The sequence below is a fragment of the Oratosquilla oratoria genome, chromosome 3, assembly GCF_046742065.1.
Source record: "Oratosquilla oratoria isolate Oo_2021 chromosome 3, ASM4674206v1, whole genome shotgun sequence".
NCBI classification, from domain to species: domain Eukaryota; kingdom Metazoa; phylum Arthropoda; class Malacostraca; order Stomatopoda; family Squillidae; genus Oratosquilla; species Oratosquilla oratoria.
In genome coordinates, this window is record NC_134779.1 from 52488490 (window position 1) to 52510562 (window position 22073).

General features: G+C 39.8%; 1 protein-coding gene across 3 annotated transcripts; it reads right to left on the reverse strand.

The window, feature by feature from the left end:
- Window positions 1-276: 276 nt before the first annotated feature.
- Window positions 277-14150, reverse strand: LOC143022576 (uncharacterized). Of its 3 annotated transcripts, XM_076180872.1 has the most exons (10): window positions 14035-14096; window positions 13563-13658; window positions 11549-11610; window positions 9941-10107; window positions 9354-9519; window positions 8454-8596; window positions 8039-8220; window positions 3750-3936; window positions 2884-3091; window positions 277-474 (listed from the first exon to the last, which is right to left on the reverse strand). In XM_076180872.1, exons 4-10 carry the CDS (start codon window positions 10079-10081, stop codon window positions 362-364), a joined length of 1140 nt encoding a protein of 379 aa, XP_076036987.1. In that variant the 5' UTR covers window positions 10082-10107; window positions 11549-11610; window positions 13563-13658; window positions 14035-14096; the 3' UTR covers window positions 277-361. The 3 variants fall into 3 exon arrangements, with proteins under 3 accessions (XP_076036987.1, XP_076036978.1, XP_076036995.1); XM_076180863.1 differs by lacking the exons at window positions 13563-13658; window positions 14035-14096 and adding an exon at window positions 13676-13845; XM_076180880.1 differs by lacking the exons at window positions 11549-11610; window positions 13563-13658 and having other exon boundaries at window positions 14035-14150.
- Between the last annotated feature and the right edge of the window lie 7923 nt (window positions 14151-22073).

Sequence of the window (22073 nt, forward strand, 5' to 3'; positions counted from 1 at the left end):
GGGAGGTAGCCAAAAAGGGAAAGGCATAAAAACACTCCCACCCATTTCATCCCTAAATACACTCCACACCCCTCCCACCCTCCCTCTCATCTGAGCACCTCCTGGATGACTAATAATAAATGAGAATCAAACAGACAAATTATCTAAATGATATCTTCACATTTACGGCGCTAAGTTGAGCAGATAAACTCCATCTGTAGCAAGGTTTTATCCTCTTATTCTGGCAGCCACCAAGCTTCATTTCTGGTTTCAAGGATGCACAGAAACAACACAAAATACTAAAAATTAACTTTACTGCTCTTAGAAAAAAGTAAACATTAGGAAAGTTCAAGGTAAACAATCACCATTCAACAACCCACTACTAATCAAAAGGAACAGCCACGAGTGAGTGGTCAGAGAATTTCCCTGCCATAGCTCTCTGAAGAGCATTGTTCAAACGAGGCTTCAGACTGATATCATCCAACACACACCGACCTGAAAGGAACGATGACCATCACATGAAATGAAATTAGGAAGACCTTAGAAACTATAACAAAGAAATTCGTTCATTATTGTTGTCTTATGCAATGACAGGAAATATATAGGCAGCTATGTCTCAAAAGACTAACTGAAAATGATTGGAAACAAGCAAGTATTATTCCTATATTAATTGTATACATATGTGTGGGTGTGGGTTTTGACTAGGGCACCCCTTTTATAAGGGGGAGATGGCTTATTGGTGTGTATATATGCATGTACATATATAGGTGATCTGACTAAGTGAAGCAGCATTGCTGTGAATGTATGGTGTCTTCTAGCATTGTTTCTGACCCAGGGCAGTGGGTGGGGCACCGGGATGACCCTTCATCCATGAGGAGAGAAGATGGGAAGGGAGGAAAGGGTTGTGGATGGGAGTGGTCACATGACTTTTGACCTGGCTACCTTCCTTATATGGAGAGAAAAGCCCTTGGTCATTCTGGTATTGCTTTCTCGCTAAATCCGTCCAGCACTTATTGTGTGATGTTTGGAGTACAGTGAGTCCTCCTTATATGGTAATTCTTTATCCGGAAAATTCACAGTTACGGTATTTGGTAATTACTACCCTTGATTCTATTTACGGTAAGAAAAATTCACAGATACGGTATCCGCTTGTGTTTTGGAGGTAAAATTAAATATTTTGAAGACGAAAGAGCAGGGAGAAGGTACGCTGCCATAAGTCGAAACTTGGGTTCGGTATACGGTAATTTCAATTTGTGGTAAGGTTTTCAGGAACGCATATGTACCGTATAACGAGGACTCACTGTAGTTGGGTAATGCTGGGATTGTATACATAGGTAGATTTAGAGGTTTAGGAGCATATCAGGAATCAGGGTACTCATGAATCTAAATATATGTGGACAATAGGTCATATCATCTCCTGGGCCCTCCCTTGAGTAATACATATGTGACTCATCACCAGCGTGAGCCCACCTTCTCCGCCCTACCACACCCTTCAGGTTGGCAGGTGGTGAGGTGTCCCAGCTTGGGATATTTTCCCTTGTCCAAAGTCCATGAGTATTGAGCTAGGATTGAACTATTGACAAAAATTTCACATTTTGTGAGTAACTGGAAAAGTGGGATAGGCATATAAAACAGAGATTCTACATAACTGATGTCACCCAAGGTGAGGAACTGGATGGGGTAGGAGACGACAATATAAGAGGTTGGGTGGATGAAACCAATTCCAGGAGTTAGGAACGGGAGAACACTCAAGGATGGTTTGTGCCATAAAATAGCATTGCTGGATCATTCCAAGCTATGACACCCTCCATAAAGGTTAGTCATTTTATGTGCTTCTTGCTCAGGAGAATTGTGAAATACTGAGAAACATAATTTACATAGAATTATTTGTAGTCATAAAAGGATTTTGATGGGGAAGGGGAAATTTTGTGCAATGTGGATTAGTGAAATAACTGGATTACAAGCAATGACACCATCAATAAAGGTTGCTAAGTATGCCAAGCATCCCCAACACAAAAATAAATTAAGTAGGTTAGAGTTAGTACAGTTGTGGCCTCTGGATGCCCACTGGCTAGTTGTAGGATATGGAGGCAAAAGAGATCTATGTGGATATAATATCAAGATATAATTTTTATTTGTTATGGCCAGCAGGGGTATTTGGCTGCATGTTATTGTGGGGTTAAAAGCTGGTTGGCAGCACACAGCTGATACTTTAGGGTCTATATGGGATGTCCCTGTGGATCAGACATATCCCCTCTTCACTCCTGAGAACCTCCCAATTACACTCCCAAACTCACACTCGCCCCTCCTTTCACTTTAGTTTCACTCAAAGCCAGCATCATCCTATCTCTTCCCTTTTACTCTCATCTGTACCACATCCATGCACATTAAAAGACCCAAACCTTAGGGTACTGGTTGGAAAACTCCCAGACCCTCTTATGCCTTTACTTTTTTAGGAATGTCCCCTTTGGGGCTACAGGTACCAGGACTCCTAATCCCATCCTCCGTACAGTTTTTTGTCGCCTCTTACGACTCAAGTGGAAAGACTTGGTGGTAGCATTCTTTTCCCCCACCACAAGGTAGGCAAAAAAAGGAAATGAATATTCAGAGAAATGGTACAGGACAGTAACAAGGGGTTGGGGGACAGCATAATGGAGGGACAGTTGTAGTATAAAAGTGTCATCATTTCTCTATGAACAGAGTTTTCCTCTATCACAGACAAAATGATGTGTGGCTCTGGTCTGTAGGGGCACCCCATATAGACCCTAAAGTATCAACTGCATGCTACTTTGCCACAATAACATGCAGCCAATACCCCAGAAGGGGTATTGGCTCAGGTAAATATAAATACTCTCAATTACTCTGAACAGCTGCAGGAAAATAATAAAACTAAAAGAAACCTACCTGTTTCTGTTTCACTGGCTCCTATGACAATATTTGCAAGAAGTTGCAATGTTTCTTCCTGAAGGTGAGGGTGAGGCGAATAGAGCAGATCTGATAGCACAGGGATAAGATCACAATAGTAGCAAGCTTGCAATGGAGCACCTTTCACACAACCCATGCAATTGATCAAGGTACGAATGAGAGGTGTGATGGCTTCAGCTCTTGGATTCTGAAACAAATCACATTTGAATCCATCAGATAATTGATATCTCAAGAATCTTTGAACAGAAATGAACACTAACAAGGCATCTACTTATGCCAATAAAATATAAAAAAAAGAATAAATAAATAAATATCTTTATTTCTCCGTTTTCTCTTTTTCTGCATGAGGGAGTGGAGAGAAGGGGTTGCAGATCAAATGAAACAGCCTTCCTCTGGATGTGTTGTGTCTTGCTGCATTGCTTCTGACCCAGGGCAGTAGGCGGGATGCAGGGATGACCCGTCGTCTAAGAGGAGCCAAGAAAAGAGGGAGGGAGGGAAGGGTGGTGAATGGGAGTGGAGTATGTGGGTGATGAAATGGGTGGGAGTGGATTTATGCCTTTGACTTTGGCTTCCTCCCTTGTAAGAGGAAAAAAGCCTTTGGTATATGTATGTATCGATATACAAAAGACTTTTTTCCCCTTATAAGGGAGGTAGCCAGTTAAGGTATGCACCCACTCCCATCCACCACCCTTGTTTATCTCTCTCAACTTAGCTCCTTGTGGATGAAGTCATCCCTTTTTCTAACACCAGGAAGAAAGAAAAAGAAAGAAAAAATATATATATATAAATATATAGTATATATATAATAATAACAATAATACCATTTCACAAAGTCAGTTCCTTACCTGCTCTTGTAACAATCTCCGACATGCAGAAAACATGGCTGTTAATCCTCCATAATCAACTATAACATGACAAATATTTTGTTCAACTGAGGCATAAAAAAGGCACCATCCCACTTCACTGATCATACTTTCATTTCGGTTCAAGGCATCGATAAGTTGACGAATCACAGTCTGTGAGGCAAAATTGCTGTAAATGGAGAAGATGATTTATAATTTTCTACGACCCAAAACCTAAATTTTCTTAGAATATATCATTCGTAATGATTATCTATCTATATATACACACACACATATATATATCAAATCAAGTAATGTAGATGTCGTAACACGAGTAAAATAAAACTTTAACCCACTCTCGGAGAAAGATAAGCTAGTGGTTGAAATATACAGTTTACTCTGTATCTCAGCTCATCTTTCTCCGAGAATGGGTTAGGGAGGTAGCCAAGTCAAAGACAACCCAATTACACCCATTCCACTCCCTTCTTTCTCTCTTATCTTAGCTCTTCAGAGATTAAGGATTATCCCTATCTCCTGCCCACATCCTGGGTCAGAAGCAATGCAGCAAAACGGCACATCCACAGTGGTGCCTCTTCACGTATATGGCAACTTCCCTTCCCCGTCCCTTCATGTAGAAAATAGAGATGAAGGGGAGACATCCCTTCAGGCTGTGTCAAAATATCATCCATACACAACCCTTCTCCACTCACCTCTATCTCTTGCCTTCTCTTTCTTTGCTCAACAGACATTCCTCTCTTGCTGACAGTCCTTTTCACACCATCCATCCATCACCTCATCCTCAATTGTCCCCTCAAGTTCACTTCATCCACCTCTGCTTTCCGCACCTCTTTTGCTAATCGTTCTTTACTCATCTTTCCATGTCTCCAAACCATCCCAATACTCTTTCATCATCCCTATCTGCTATCTCCTTTTCCACCCCTGTTCTCCTCCTCACCTCATTTATCACTCTATCCAACCATGTAACCACTACCATACTTTTCAGATGCTTCATCTCAAACACATTTAAACTTCTCCTTTCTGTCTCTCTTAAATTCCAAGTCTCTGCCCCATACAGAGCCATTGGCACAATTACCCTTTCATATAATCTTCTTTTTGCATCCATTCCTAGATGCATATTTCTACTTTTCAAAGTGGAATAGGCCCTTGATACATAGATAGATAGTCATCATGAACTTATTCTATTGGTTCTTTGTTCTTCTGTGTTGATAATCATTGTGTTCATATGCTGATCATCAACACAAAGAAAAAGGACAAAAAGCCAATGTAATAAGTACATGACGACTATTTACCTATATACCGAGGAATTTTTCCCCCTTATAAGGGAGGTAGCCAGTCGAGTCATGCACACCCCCCACCCATTCTACTTCCATCCACCACCCCCTTGTTTACCTCTCCTCTACTCCTAGTGGATGAAGAATCATCCATGTCCCATGCCCACTGCATCAAGACACAATGCATCTAAGGCAGGTCCAGCAACTTCATTTACACTGTGACCCTCCTGTAATGGTGTTCCTACAGGTAAAAAATAGAAGAATGTGGATAGGAGGTAAAGGGAACACGGGCTGAGGGAAATACTTTTATTCCTGACTAGTTTTGCCCGAGTGGCTTCTTCAGAGGAACATAGCTTGAAGTAAAGTTCCTCTGAAGAGGCCACTCAGGCAAAACTAGTCTGGAATAAAAGTATTTCCCTCAGCCCGTGCTCCCTTTACCTCCTATCCACATCCGTCAGAATGTTTACACAATAGAGAAGAAGAAAAATTCCTTTGGGCTGCATTAAATTATCATCAATCCACAACCATTCTCCACTCACACCTATCTCCTGCCTTCTTTCTTCCCTGCTTAACAGATATTGCTGTCTTGCTCAAAGCCCCAATCTAGTTGTAGTATGAGGTATGCTCGATAAGTGACGTACACATACATATTGCCTATAAAATGACCTAATGGCACCTTTCTATGTTTCTAGGTTTGAGTGCAGTGGTGTACGTTGTGGAACCAGTTTGATCTGCTTTGCCAGTTTGTCAACACTTGACAAGATCCAGGGAAATGTGGAGCAACGTTACACCATCAAATTTGTGTTAAACTTAAGAAAACCAAACAAGAAGCTTATGGAATGTTAGAGGAGACCTATAGAGATGAAATGATGAGTAAAGCAAGTTTCTAAAGATGGTTTAAAAAAATTCTGAAAGAAATGAATAGGTTGAGGATGAACACAGATCTGGAGCACCAAATAGTGCATGTAAGGAGGAAAACATTGAGGAAGTGAGAAGGTCAGTGATGTAAGATTGTTGAATAACTGTGAGGATGATATCTGAAGCTGTTGGTATTAGTATTGGCACAGTGGTTACAGTTTTGACCAAAGATCTGAAGCTCCACAAAGTCTGTGCCAAGTTCGTGCCAAAGATTCTCTCCGATGACCAAAGGCAGTTTTATATAGAATGTTGCACTGACATTCTTGATATGATGGCGGCTGATTTTGGTTTCTTGAATAAGGTAGTGACTTGCGATGAAAGTTAGGTGTTCACCTACAACCCTGAGAGCATATGTCAGAATGCCCTGTGGAAACACACATCATCCCCCAGGCCCAAGAAGGCAAAGATGAGCAGGTCGCAAGAGAAGGCCATGGTCATTCCTTTCTTTGACTCCAAGGGGCTCATTCATGTTGAATGGGTCCCTGAGGGTCAAAGCATCAATAAGGAGTATTACCTTACATGCATACATATACCAAAAGAGATAGAAGAAGAAGAAGGAAGAAGGAGAAGAAGGAAGAAGGAGGAAGAAGAAGAAGAAGAAGAATAAATAAAACAAAATAAAATAAAATTCACTCCCACCCATTCTATCCCCACATACTCCACTCCTATTCAACCCCCCACCTCTTTATCTTGGCTCCTCCTGAATGACGGGTCATCCTTGCATCTCACTCACTGCCCTGGGTCAGAAGCAGTGTCGCAAGACACAGCACATCCACAGAAAGGCCGCATCATTTATTGGCAACCCCCCTCTCCTTCCACTCATGCAGAAAAAGAGAAGACAAGGAAAAATCCCTTCGGGCTGCGTCAAACTATTTTTCACACATACTCCCTCACCCCCTATTCCCCATCCACTCCCTCTCATGCATCACATCATCATCCATACACACCATTACCTTCTCCATTTCCGATTCCAACACAGGCTCCATCACTCTCACAAAAACTCTTGACTGCTGTCAACAGCTTTCTTCCCATCCCACACATCTCCAATACCTCCCACAGCATCCCCTTGTCTACCTCATCACAAGCCCTTTCCAAATCCACAAAGGCCCAAAAAACATCCCCACTCTCTCCCAAAACCCTCACATATCCATCTTACCACAAAAATCTACTGAAGAAGGACTTTGAGAAGATCTTTCAGGATTGGGAGAGATGTCTGCAGAAGTGTGTAGATGCAAGAGGCTTTTATTATGAAAGCGATAGTTTTGCAAGCTTATGAAAATATAAATGTATCTCCTCAAATTTTCTCATTACTTACTGAACATACCTCGTATATAGGAATGGAGCTATGACTATGGTGTCCAGTCTCCTTTTCTGACAACTATCACACCTGGTGGCATAATCACAAATGCACAGGTTTTGCATCTTCCTTGTCATCAATTAAAATTCCATAATTCCTTTCAATTCCTAGCACAGACTAGTACTTGTGTTAACAATTCAAGCACTTAAGGCAAGCACACTTTCTAGAATATGCTACCCAACTTTCATCTGCTATGGTGATGCATCTTGCTGCACTGCTTCTGACCCAAGGAGTGTGGCAGAGGAGAGGGATGACCCTTCTTCCAAAAGGTGATAAGGAGAGAGGAACAATGAGCAGATTTGGTATTGGTTCTGGATGGGTGTGGGATGGATGTATGCTTTGACTCAGCCATTGCCCTTAAAAGGGGAAATCCCCCCAAGGTAATATACATACATAATATGCAGAAAAACCACTAGGAAAATAACAGAAAGGAGACCAGGCACTTTCGTCTATTCAGACATTTCTGTTTTTTCCTAGTGGTATCCCCCCAAGGTAATGTACATACTTAATATGCAGAAAAACCACTAGGAAAATAACAGAAAGGAGACCGAGCGCTTTTGTCTATTCAGACATTTTCAAGGTGAAAATGTCTGAATAGACGAAAGTGCTCAGTCTCTTCTGTTTTTTCCTTGTGGTTTTTCTGCAAAATTAGAATCATGCATTCAAGTGATTTCTACTCCTTACTTAATATGGACAGAGCATGGGAACAATGGTCTGTCACTTACTTGATTCTATGAGGTACAGTAGAGATGTAATGCATGATGGCGTACGTTGCCGACTGCAAGACATGCCGTGACATGGACGCAAGGAGATGCTGCAATGCCTCCTCTACCCCCTGTTTCTGCAAAAGTTCACAGACTCTCTTGTGGTTTCCACAGAGGTTGCCGATGGACCAAGCACTCAAATCCTGTTTGAAAGAAAAACAAATGAATGTGGACAAAAACATACATGTGTTTTCCAGAGCGATGTCACTTGAAGAAATGCTCAGTTTACAAAAGGAACTTGCTACTGCTCCTATCTATCTACATACCAAGGGTTTCTTTCCTCTCATAAGTGAGGTAGCCAGCCAAGGCATGCACCCATCTCCCAATTCCATTCCTATCCATCACCTATTCTTTTCCCCCATATGTTCCTAATTACCTGTAATTGTTGGTTTCCACTGTATATCAGAAGCACAAGATAAGTTCCTGCCTTGTTGCATACATACAGACACTCTTTCTCTGTACCCATGCCAAGATTAACAAAGGCACATGCTGCTTCTACCTGCAGGATTATATCATTTCCTGAAAAACAAAATCAAATGTTATTCTGGAAATTAATGGGGACGTTAAGAAATGACAATCTCATGATGAGATGATTAGACAGAGCAAAGGGAGCTTCGGATGTTCTCACCTCCACAGTCCACAATCCCCAGACAACAACACAATATCTCTTTTCTTTGTGATTCATGGCCTTGACCGCAGGCTGTTGCCAAATTCCTGGAGGCTGTGGGTCTTCTGCAAGAGAGACCAGGGGCAACAGATCGATTAATTGATTGATCATCTCCTTCTCTTCCTTGTCCTCTCTTCACTCCTGAGACCCTCCCAACTATACTCCCAAACTCAAACTTGCCCCTCCCTTTCAACTTTGTTTCACTCAATGCCAAGACATCCATCTTTCTCCTCACAAACATTCTGCCTATCTCTTCCCTTTTGCTCTCATATGTACCACATCACACACATTAAAAGACCCAAACTTTAGGGTTCTGGCTGGAGAACTCCTCTCAGACCTTCTTATGCTGTTGCATTTTTTTTTAGCAATGTCCCCTTTGTGGCTACAGGGAGAAGGATGCAAAAATACATAAACATATAGATATATAAAAAAATAAGCAAATAAAATAAAATTGTCCCTATAATCCAACCTCCTCATGAGTGAAAGGCCACTCCAGCCCCCAACCAACCTCACTGTTTGGGTCAGAGGTATTAACTTCAAAGAACTGCAAAACTAGAAGATGAAGATGATGATGTAGGAGAAAAAAAGAAGAAAAATATATATACATACCAGTCAAACATCCAGTCAAAGCATAAAGTGTAGCACCTCCCTTGAAACAAGTGGAAACATGTTTCCCCCCTTCTGCCAGACCAGTCTGCAGTTTCTTAAGATCTGCCACATGCTTATGTTTCTGAATCCTCTTGCATAAGTCTGCCATCTCTGACAGGGTTGGTGCCTGCAACCAAGAGTTACTCAGTTTGTTTGCAAACCTAATTTCATGTCTGTCCATTTCATCAATCTATTTGTTTCTATTCATCTTTGCATCCTGCTTCAGTATGGCCAAATGAATCTTAGCTTAACAAGACTTGCCATTGTAATCTACTACTTAGAAGTGATAAGATATTATACCAAGGTTTTGTCTTTTTTGGCTCCTTCCATTACAATGGGGAAAATGCCTTTTGGTGTATGTAAGTTCAAGCCTTTAAAATCACCACTAGGTAAGTACTTTGTAAATACATGTATACATATGTACACATATATACAAACAGTGGTAGCCTTTATGAATACAAAAAAGGTAATATCTTTTGAAATAATGAAAACCTGGAACACTGTATTTGCAAAATAACTGCTACGATACTATAGGCACACCTACTTACTTTTAAGGTTTTTTCAATGTCAGAGAGATATTTTCGGTGGCTGTCAAATGCAAGTTTTCTTTTCCTTGATCGTTCATAATGACTGATGTCCTTCACCCTTTTCCGAATACTCTCTAATGAGTCGCTCCCGCTGGCTTCCATGTTTCTTCAGAATTGTTATGACATACCTGCCAAAAGAAAAACACCATTGGGTGTATGCAATATATATATATCTACAAAGCCCTCTGTGAGGGGCACCGTCCTAGCCTCCCGATAGGGGGAGAGTGTGTGACATTAAACCATACCATCATATATATATATATATATATATATATATATATATATATATATATATATATATATATATATATATATATATATATATATATATATATATATATATATATCACTTTGACAAAATGTTGTGGCACATGTGTAATTAATATTCACGAAGAACACACAGTCGGAATAAAAAGGAAACTTTAGAAGAATGTGTAACTTCTATATTTCGGCTAATAGCTATAGCCCTCTTCAGGAAAGTACAGATTACAAGAATTTGCAGAGACATAAGTACAATGAGATATGAGTAGAAGGGGAACACGCAGAGTTAAAACAGGACGACCCGTCATGCAGGGCAGAGTCAGAGGTGAGGGGATGTGTGGGTGGAGGTGTGAGGTCATGAGAAAGGGCAGGAAGAAGGGTCAGGAGGGTGATCATTCTTAACCAAGCGGCTCACAGCTAGCCGTTAGAGTCCGGGGACCATTGACCTTTGGAGATGTTCAAGTTCGGACATTCTTCGATTAAGGCTGATTCAACAATTTTTCTTCTAAAACTACAGTTGGACTTGAAATTTTTTTTGGCTTTGTCCCAGTCAAGACTGTGATTTTTGGTACTGATGTGTTGGAACACTGCGGAATTTTCTTGGGCATACCTAATGGATCTTTTGTGCTCCATTAACCTGATGTTAAGATCCCTTCTGGTTTGACCAAGGTACATTAAATCACAATCTTCACAAGGAAGGCTATACACTCCTGGGGACTCATTTCCCTTCATAAATAAAAAAAAAAAAAAAAAAAAAAAATATATTTATATATAATATTATATAAATATATATATATATATTATATATATATATATATATATATATATATATATATATATATATATATATATATATATATATTGCAATTTTGGTATCTATGGAATCAGCAGAAAGAGATGAACCTTATTCTTAAGGTGGGTTAATCTTGTCTTACAATTATATTGGAGTCTCAAAAGGCAGACTGCATTAACTTTACATCTTCTACATTATTGGAAGGCATAATGCATTGAATATTTGCTTAATATTTTGTGGGAATCAAATGCCATAAAGCAACAGTTCTGAGCATGCCCATCCCAAGGTTCAACTAGTGACACTGAAACTGTCCCATACTCAGACAACAGTCCAAAGTTTCTTCCCAGAGACCTGTGGGAGGCACTGGAGATTGTTGAAAGCCACTGTGGTGCTGTGGATTTCCCACTTAGCAAAACTCAAGGCAACAATTGATTTGATTACCATGGGTGTGTGCTAATTCAGCTGCCCCTTCACAAAAGGATACACACATATTACCTAAAAATTGCTCCACATACCTTTAAGTACTTCTGAATTTCAAGCATACGTAGCCACTCCTCATTTACATCCATCACCAAACCTTGATAGATGTGTTAAGGATATATCTTTACAAAATCAAATGTTGTTCATCACAAACACACACATATGCACAAATGTATCCATCTATCTATATATATTCAATAATAATAAAGAAGCCTTCAGAATCAGGTACCATCCATTCACTGACCTAGTTCTCTCTTGAAACAGATCCACAGACCCCAGGAAGTGGGCCACAGCCAAAGGTTCATCCCATAAGGGCCAATTCACACTATACCAGTATGTAAACGGAATGTGATCTACCAGTTACTGTAAGGTCACCCTCTGTAAAAAGCATGTGCATTCACACTATCCATCCAATCTCCCACAATACAGTCTTCAACCTGTTCCCAAAAGGATCATGCTTAGAGACAGACATGTTTAAGACTTTTAGTGTTACAGACTTGATAGTGATGGCACTCTTTTTGGAAGAGAAAGAAGAGTCTCAAAGAATCAAAAGAACAAAGTAAAAGCAATTCTGGGTACATAAATCACTGAAAAAAGGAAAACAAGCAAGTATTTCACACTTTATAAAAAACAGGGTTGACAGGAAGACACTGTGGGAGGTATTGCAGATATATGGGATAGGAGGAAAGCTGTTAAGAGCAGTCAAGAATTTTTATGAGAGTAGCAGAGCCTGTATTAACACTAGAAATGGAGAGAGTGAATGGTTTGAGATAAAGGTGGGACTTCAATAGAGATGTGTCACATTACCATGGCTGTTCAATTTATACATGGATGGGGTGGTGTGAGAGGTAAATGCATGGGTAGTAGGTCAGGGACTGGAGATGATTAAAGAAAATGGAGAAAAGTGGGAGATAAACCAGTTGTTGTTTGTTGACAATACAGCCCATGTAGCAGGATCAGAGGAGGGATTAAGGAAGTTAATGACAGAGTTTGGGAAGGTGTGTGAAAAAAAAGGAAGTTGAAGATAAATGTGGGTAAAAATAAGGTGATGAGATGTACAAGGGGAGATGGCAGCAAACTGAAGTGAGTATTCAGGGAGAGAGACTGGAGGAAGTGGATAACTTTAGATATTTGGGGGTGACTGTGGTGGGAAAGAGAGTAGTGAAGGTGGAGGTAGAACATAGATTGAGAGAAGCAAGTAAATACCTTGGTGGGATTCAAAAGTGTAATGAGAAATGATATTTGGGAAAGGATGCTGAGAGAAGATTGTATGAAGGGGTGATTATGCTGACAGCACTGTATGGGGCAGAAACACTGAATATAAAAGAGGAAGAGAAAAGGACATTAAATATGTTTGAGATGAAATGCCTGAGAAATATGGTAGGGGTTACTAGGCTGGATAGAATAAGAAACAAGGAGGTGAGAAGAATGAGGGTGGAAAAGGAATTGGGAGACAGGGTTGATGAAAGAGTACTGGGACAGTCTGGACACATGGAAATAATGAGTGAAGAAATATTAGTATAAAAGGTGTGGAAGGCAGAGGTAAAGGTGATCTAATAGAGGTGTTCAAGTGGATCAAAGGCTTTAACAAGGGTGATGCAAACAAGTCAACAGGGTAGGACTCGCAGTAATGGATTTAAATTGGACAAATTTAGATTCAAGAAGGAAATAGGAAAGAAATTGGTTTACTAATAGGGTGGTCAATGAATGGAACAGTGCTGAAACTATTGGTTGTTTTAAGAAACTGTTAGACAACTTTATGGATGAGGATGTCAGGTGGTGATGGACATAGACCTGCCTAGTGTAGGCCTTGTGATCTCTTGCAGTTTCCTTCATTTTTATGTTCTAATCTAAACTTCCAATATATATATATATATATATATATATATATATATATATATCTATATATATCTATATATATATATATATATATATATATATATATATATATATATATATATATATACACCTAACAGGTCTTTTTCCCTTCATAAGGAGTGTGGTCTATCTTCATTTACATAAGCAAAATCATTCTACCGACAAGGATACACAATCTTTGGTGCAGACATATAAACCCTCTTTCCTACAGATCTGGGGGTCACACTTAGCAAGCTTCCATGCAGACATCCAATGCATCCCCAACAACTAAAATAAAAGGATACGCAAATTATTGACAACGATTTGTGGTTCATCCCTGAAGTAGTTTAGACGTCCTCGTATACACACCAAGTCACCGAGCTTGAGAGCTCTTGGCTGATACGTGCACGATTCTATGAACTTGGCAAGAGGACTTTGGGAGCTTAAATCTTCTTCAGGCGAAGTGTCTTCATTTTTTTCAAATCTTGCACATGGTATTGTACCTGTACCATCATCAACTATGAAAAACAAGCAAACAAATAAATGTACAAATAAACAACTGAGGAAAAATATATATTACACATGAATTCTGTTGCGCTTACTTCATGCCATATGGTTTTGTAAAATTAAATAAAACTCAAAATGGAAATGCAAAAGAACTTACTTCTAAATATTGTGACTTTCTCTCTCACGTTTATAAAAACAACAGTTCCAATCACTTCTACTCGAGATACTTCTTTCCCTCTTGCATGAAATTTTACTTCCTTTGGATCAAATTCAATTTCGCACAAAAACAGACGTGCATGTGGTGTTGATGTCATCCGGACCAGCAACCCCCTGAAATACAATTATAAGGTCATTAACATGCAACTTTTGCTGCACACAGTTCATCTGGCTGAATAAAATGATCCAACAGCTGATGGGTACTGAAGATAGGTTGTTGTAGATATTTGGGTACAATACTCCTGTGGCTGTTTTTAAGTTGTGTTTGTATAATGTGATATGATATGAGGAGTGGGTTGGCTCAAGGGCTCTTGCATCTGTGTGCCTATTATTCTAAAATGCTGCTTTATTGGAATGATTTTAGTTCTTATGTGTAGATGTTCTATTGGTTTTGTTTTAGTGTAGCCCGTTGTTATTCTTCATGTATTGTTTTATTTTCTTGACTGTTGAATACCATACAATGGTTACAAAGTTAAGTAGTTTTTATGAGTTGTTTTATTGATGTGTTTGTTTCTTGTGTTGTTTGTTGTTGTTGTTGTTGTGTTTGTGTCTTGCGACACTGCCTCTGACCCAGCGCAGTGGACAAGGTGCAGGGATGACCAGAGGTGCTAAGATAAGAGGGAGGGTGGAGTGTATTTAGGGAAGGAATGGGTGGAAATGGTTTTATGCTTTTTTCTTTTTGGCTACCTCCCTTGTAAGGGGGAAAAAGCCTTGGTATATGTATGTATGTATGTTTGTTTTTGCTATCCAGATCCTGTATCAGCCACTGGCACAAGATCTGGAGAGCCTTTGGGTGTCTATTCTTCTTTCGTCACCTTAGTGCCACTGTATGAAGGAGCAACTCCTCAGCACCTTGTGTTAGGCAAGCATTGAATATTACACCATCCCCATTATACGGCGGTAGGGCCTTGTAGGGTACGTATTTAATGTATGCAACATATCTGTAACATAAATACATAAAATCAGATACTTGATGTTAACACTGATCTTTTTACTTTTCTCCCATGAAACAGACATCTCAACCACATGTAATTCTAGAGAAGTATGGTAATCCCAGTACAGCCTACTACACTCAATTGCTATCAGGTCTCACTTCAGTTTGTTTGAATGAAAACAATGGATCCAAAACCACACACAACCACAAATAAGAATCACACACTTCCTCCTTGTGGGTATGTGGTCCACAGTTGACGAAGTATATGGCCTTGTACAGTGAGTCCTCCTTATACAGTAATTCTTTATCCGGTAAATTCACAGTTACAGTATTTGGTAATTACTACCCTCGATTCTATTCATGGTAAGAAAAATTCACAGATACGGTATCCGTGAGATATTTTGAAGAGGAGAGAGCAGGGAGAAGGTACGTCTGCCATATCCTATTATTTCATGTTATAATGGGTTTAGTATATGGTAATTTCAATTTGCGGTAAGGTTTTCAGGAATGCATATGTACCGTATAACGAGGACTTACTGTATATTAAACTGCATCTGCGGCAGTTTGGGAAAATTGGAGTTGTGGGGAGAGTGGAGCGATCCCTCAGTTGCCGTTACTCCCACTGACCAGGGTATGTCTTACAGGAACATCGGCAGCAGGGTGTTCTTGGTGCTCTGTGGCAGAAGAACCTATGAGGTCAATGGCACATCACCAGATGGAATGCAGAGGAACCACGTTCTTGGTCAACAGATGGCATCACCTAGCAAGACAGCTGCTACTGCAGGGCTGCCTCCTTATCTACCAGAGCTGGTGTGCACCAACACACCACCTTGATCAGATTTGGAGGCCCAGAGAGACTAGATGGTAGAGGCATGACACCATCTGTCTTCAACATTGTGCAAATCATGATGAGAAATGCCAAATCCTGTGGTGATGGAGTAAATGTGACAGCAGCAGGCCTGAGATGCCAGGAGCTGCTAGCGGGAGCTATGCACACAGGTGACCCACACCTGATGGTTGTATTCCAGTTGAAGAATGGGCAACAGCTTGATCAGGGCAGTCCTATTCAGGGAAAGCATTGCCTGCCCTGGAATGGGATGCCCCTAGAAAAGGTGGGGGTAAACAAAGCTTGTCCATATATTTTTCACCTGGCTGGCATGTTGCAGCCAACAGGTCTCCATATGTGGTCAAAAAAGCAATCCAAAGAAACTCACTATAGCAAGATGGAACATTCAGACCATGTTAGACAAAGACAACATACCAGAACAAAGGACTGCTCTGATAGCCCACTTCTTAATCCACCAAGGAATTTACTTGCTTCTCTCAATCTACATTCTACCTCCACAGGTCTCCATACGTGGTCAAAAAAGCAAACCAAAGACACTCACTGTAGCAAGATGCAACATTCAGACCATGTTAGACAAAAACAACATACCAGAACAAAGGACTGCTCTGATAGCCCACTTCTTAATCCCCCAAGGAATTTACTCGCTTCTCTCAATCTACATTCTACCTCCACAGGTCTCCATACGTGGTCAAAAAAGCAAACCAAAGACACTCACTGTAGCAAGATGCAACATTCAGACCATGTTAGACAAAGACAACAGACCAGAACAAAGGACTGCTCTGATAGCCCTCTTCTTAATCCACCAAGGAATTTACTTGCTTCTCTCTGATAGCCCACGAGTTTGAACAGTACAGCATTGACATTGCCGCCCTTCAAGATACAAGAATCAAAGGCCAAAGACAGATTCAGGAGAGCACACACACTTTCTACTGGATTGGAGAGCCAGAGGGGAGAAGAGATGCAAGTGTGGCATTTGCTGTTTCCAACAGAATAGACTGAACAATGCTTACTCTGCCGACTGGAATCTCTGAGCAAATCATGAGTCTCCACATCCTAATTGGAAAAGACCACTTCTGGACCCTGATACATGCCTATGTTCCTCTCCACATCCTAATTAGAGAAGATTGCTTCTGGACCCTGATACGTGCCTATGTTCCTCCCTAATTGGAAAAGACCACTTCTGGACCCTGATACATGCCTATGTTCCTCTCCACATCCTAATTAGAGAAGATTGCTTCTGGACCCTGATACGTGCCTATGTTCCAACAACGATTTACCTTGATGGGGAAAAGGAATCTTTTTATCAAAACCTAGCATCTATCACAGAGAGCATTCCTGCTACAAAGTCCTTCTCTTAGGAGACTTCAATGCATGGGTTGGTAAAGACTACACAACATATAAAGGTATCATTGGCAAGTTTGGGGAAAGAACACTAATAGCGAGCTCCTTCTGAACTTTGGTGCTGAACATGACCTTAGCATAGCTAACACCTTCTAAGTTCTATTACATCTGTATGCACCCATGGTCCAAGCATTTCCATCTCCTGGTATGCAGTAGTTCACAAGATGAACTTAATTGAAGTTCTCTCAAGAAAAGCCCTGCAGGGTGCAGGATTTCAACAGACCACTTCCTTGTTCGCACTCAACTGGGAGCAAAACTGACTCTAAAGAGATGGAAAGAACCGTTGAAAGCATATAAGAAACTGGATGTCAAAAACTCAGCCAAGCTGAACAACAGCAGAAACTGGCTTCAGCAATCACACTGGCAGTGAGTAGCAGAGTGGATGAGAGTGGATTTTATGCCTTTGTTTTTTGGTTACCTCCCTTGTAAGGGGGAAAAAGCCTTTAGTATATGTATGTACACTGGCATTATGATATGAACATAGAACATAAGAAAGAAGGAGACTGCAAGAGACCATAAGGCCTACACTAGGCAGCTCCGTATTCATCACCACCTGTCATCCCCATCCATAAAGTTGTCTAATCGTTTCTTAACCCCTTCGATACGATGACGCCTACGTAGGCGTCATGAGGAGCAAGTGGGTACGCGAGGATGCCGATGTCGGCGTCTTGATTATATATATTGTAGTTGTACCTGCGTGACCCCCATACTCTGTAAACTGGCTTCATCATATTTTCTATGGTTATCAAAATTCACGGGTGAAAGAGAACGAGCAATACAGCGGTAACTTTATTTTTTTATAATGCGAGTATTATGACACAATATCGCATGTCTGGCAGCTAATGCTGCCCGCTAGATTTTGGCCCGGAGTGAAGGGGTTAAAACGACTGATGGTTTCAGTGCTTACTACATGGTTACTAAGTGGGGTCTCCCATGGGCATTATTCAAGTATCACACAAACACATTTTTCACTTTAATTTTTTCTATTTCAAAAATCTACTATTCTATGGAATAGGTTAGGATCTACTAGGCAATGTAATTCTGATTCTGGAATTTTACCCTCTCAACTTCCCAGTCACAGGTTTGAGTCCTGAACTTCTCACCAATTCCTAGTAGTGACTGTTACTTGCCCCAGCACTTGAAGCACATAGGGCAAAGGTGACAATCCTTCACAACCACAGATGAAGGCAAGGTTGTGCTTACCAGAAAGTCATTAGGACTTTGCCAATAACAGTTGCAATAGGAGTACATGACTCCCTGAAAAACAGTTTTATTCATCCATGGTTTTGTCTTAATGTACTATTATTCTTGCAGCATTTCTTTAGAAGTGCACACCTATACAATATAGCAATAGAAAATTAAATATCTATTTTGTAAATTATGATACATCAACATAATACAAGTTTTTTCTTGGCAGAAATCAATGGAGAGAGAGAGAGGAGGAAAAAAACAAAAAAAATCTTGCTAAAAGCAAATACACAACCGAACAGAGCTGTGACGATAGGTTTGAGAAGCCATGTTGTCATCTGTCCAGTCCCATCAATGTCAGTTTGATGACGGGGTTGACATTGTGTACTGGGTGTTTGCCCACTCCAAGTGACATCACCACACTAAATATTTTTAACCAGTGCTACAGAGCTAAGCTTCATACTTTTCTTCAAGCTATGAAACTCCTCTACACACCGCAGTCTGATCAGATGCCACAAATGGCCATCAAATACCTGATGACCTCTTGAATTACAGGTACCACATTACTAAATGTAGGTTTGGTTAGGTAGTTTAGGCAAATTTATACTTTAATTTCTTTGACCTCTGCACCTATCAAAACAAAGATGGCATCTCAAGCAGTCATCATGGATCAGTTTGTTAGTTTATCACTTTTAGCAACTTTTTCTGTTATTGATTTCCCCCATGGAAAACATATATTACACTGATGTATTATAATTTAAAAAATTAATATCTAATTCTCTATTACTATTTTGCACAGGTGTGTAATTATGAAAAATTACAATTTTTGCTACAATACAGCATACCAGTTGAAGGTCCAACAGCAAAGAGAGTCTGTACCGAGTGTTTTCAGTTCATTAATAACCCATCTGACAGAACACACAACCTAATTACCCAGAGATCAGACCATACAATTTATTAAACTATCATCCTGGTGGGATCATAATTAGGGTCAGGACTGGTATTTGAATTGAGAAGAGGGAGATAGTGATAGGCGATCCTATTTCTAATAGTATCAAGAGTGGGACTATTAACTACATGGAATAAGATATGTAATTGGGATATGTCATGTGTTGTCTCTGGTAAATGCATCTAGAATAAGCATTTAGGTCGAAAGGCAAAAGCTCAGCTGATTTTTAGTTGGTATTTCTTTTTGCCTATCAAAGTGGTCCATTTTAAGTCTATGGATAATATTTTTTAAATTTTTGCAAGGGACTGAGGTAATTAAGACAGGACTATAACTGGATGGGAGGGTTGTCATTGGAATTGAAAATTGGTGTAATGTTTCCCAAGAGCCTATCACAGAGAAGAGCTCTAGTTTGACTTTGAATTTTCTGTGAAAGTAACTTCCAGGACCGGAACCAATACATCAGCATTGGCCTTTAGCACTCTGTAGGGTATGTTGTCAGGTCTAGTCACTTCAGTTGTATCTACCTCAGAGTAGTTTTTCGATTCCTTTATTTAATGTTAACAGGGGAGGAATTGTTGGGTGTGGACGTGGTGATTGTGGTATGTCTGGTTGATCTGCATATTCTTGTGTAAAGATAAAAGACGGACTGATATCGCGTGTTTAGTGCATGTGCTTTTTCATGTGACTGTGTAACCAAGGAGTCATTGTCACTTGTGTACTGGTGTAACTGTTGTAATACCGGTAGTCATGTCTGCGTGCTTTGAAAAAGCTGTAAAATTTCTTGGGGTTTTGTCCGTTGCTTGTAAGGAAAGTAGCAATGTAACTAGTTTCGGCATGTCGCATTTCTTTCTGGAATGTTTTCTGTGCGTTTCTGTAGTCTTCCCAACTATAAAACCGAGCAAGAGTGGCATTCATAAGTTACAGTCATTGGTTCCACAATCTACTTATAACATCGAAGGTAGATTTCATCTTACCCACCTTTAATAGGTTTTTCTTGACCAGTGTTGTTGTGTTACAATTTACGCACTTCTGCTCTTGCTGCAAATATGTTTCTACATATTCATATTTGATCTTTCCAGCAACTTGACAACTTCATTTAGGCCTACTTCGCATGGACACTCTTGAATTTTCTGCTCTTCGGTTTGTTTTGATTCTGTCGACATTGAAACGTTCGTCGATGTCGTCATAATATCAACATTTCAAATTGTGGAGGAAAAAATCAAAGACAATCTAAAGCCCATATCAATGTTAGGTAAAGAATTAAAACACAAAATGAAATATCATCTTATATTTTCAGTCACGATTGTCGGGTTATACATATTCCTCTTCCAAAGGATTACCTATGATTATCATTTTGCCATTTATATTCGAACGGTGCAAGTTTCTCACTTGTGTGTAAGGTTAACTCCATTAAATAATTCTATGGCAGAATATATATGTGAAATTTGGCCAAAAGTACCAATGATATATCGGAAATAAGCACACAAATTAGGCACTGTACAAATGTAGTGCAAGGTTTAATCTGAGGCTAACCATACTTCCCATGGGTGTACAGAGAGGTTAGGGGCGGGGTAAGGGGACAGTTGCTCCCCTAAATATTCAGTGTGTGTTTGGAACTTTGCCGGTTAACACGTAGAATATATAATTTCGTATTTTTAAGCTATAGACTATCAATGTATGGCTGATGAAAGTCAAAATGTAACTCATGTAGATAAAGTAAATATGTGAAGTGTATATCTTGATATAACCCTACATTAATTATATATGTATCTCTTTAATTTTGCACCTCCCCTTAAAAAAATCATGCGGATACTCTGCCTGATACTGTTCCACAAATTTGAGTAACATTCTAAAGTCATTGTTCAATTAGTCAAAGAAAATGTTCAAGGAAGTAAAATAAAAGAAAATTGCATTTTTCTAATGTTGGTATAAAGGAATTCATTAGGAAATTGAAAAAAGGGAAATAAATCAACCATGCCATACATAATTTTAGCAGCTTGCAAAATTATTAAGAATAACAGTCTGCATTCATTTTAGGTTCAATTTTTTGTAGCTTTTATCTATTCATATATTCATTTTGCTAATACTTATATTATTGCACATTTTTGGTCTTACCTCAATTTACACAATAAAGGTGGTGGCACACCATGCATACCTCACTAGTATACTTCTCACTTTTGCTACTGGGTTTGCTAGCAAACTCTTGCGTATTCTCCACAGAGTAATTTTTTTGCTGGTAACTTTTTGGCTAGCGGCTAACGAAAACAACAAAACTGTGTACAAACAAATCTATTAACGCGGTATAGAAGAAAGGAAAGCTTTTCGGATAGATTTAAATGAATACATTGAGGGATTAGGGAGGAATGTCAATGTAGTAGTATTGGGAGACCTTAATGCTAGGGTAGGATATGAACCAATTGAAGGAGTGGTTGGGAAATGTGGAGTTCCAGGAAAGAATCGTAGTGGAGAATTGATCGTGGATATGTGTCTAGAAAGAGAGTTGATGATAACAAATACAGTGTTTCAGAAGAAAGTCAAGCATAAGTACACATGGGAGAGGGTGGTGGATGGAAGGGTGGTAGAGCGTTAATGGACTATGTAGTGGTAGACAGGAGTATAATAGGAAGAGTTAAGGATGTACATGTTCTAAGGGGAGAGAGT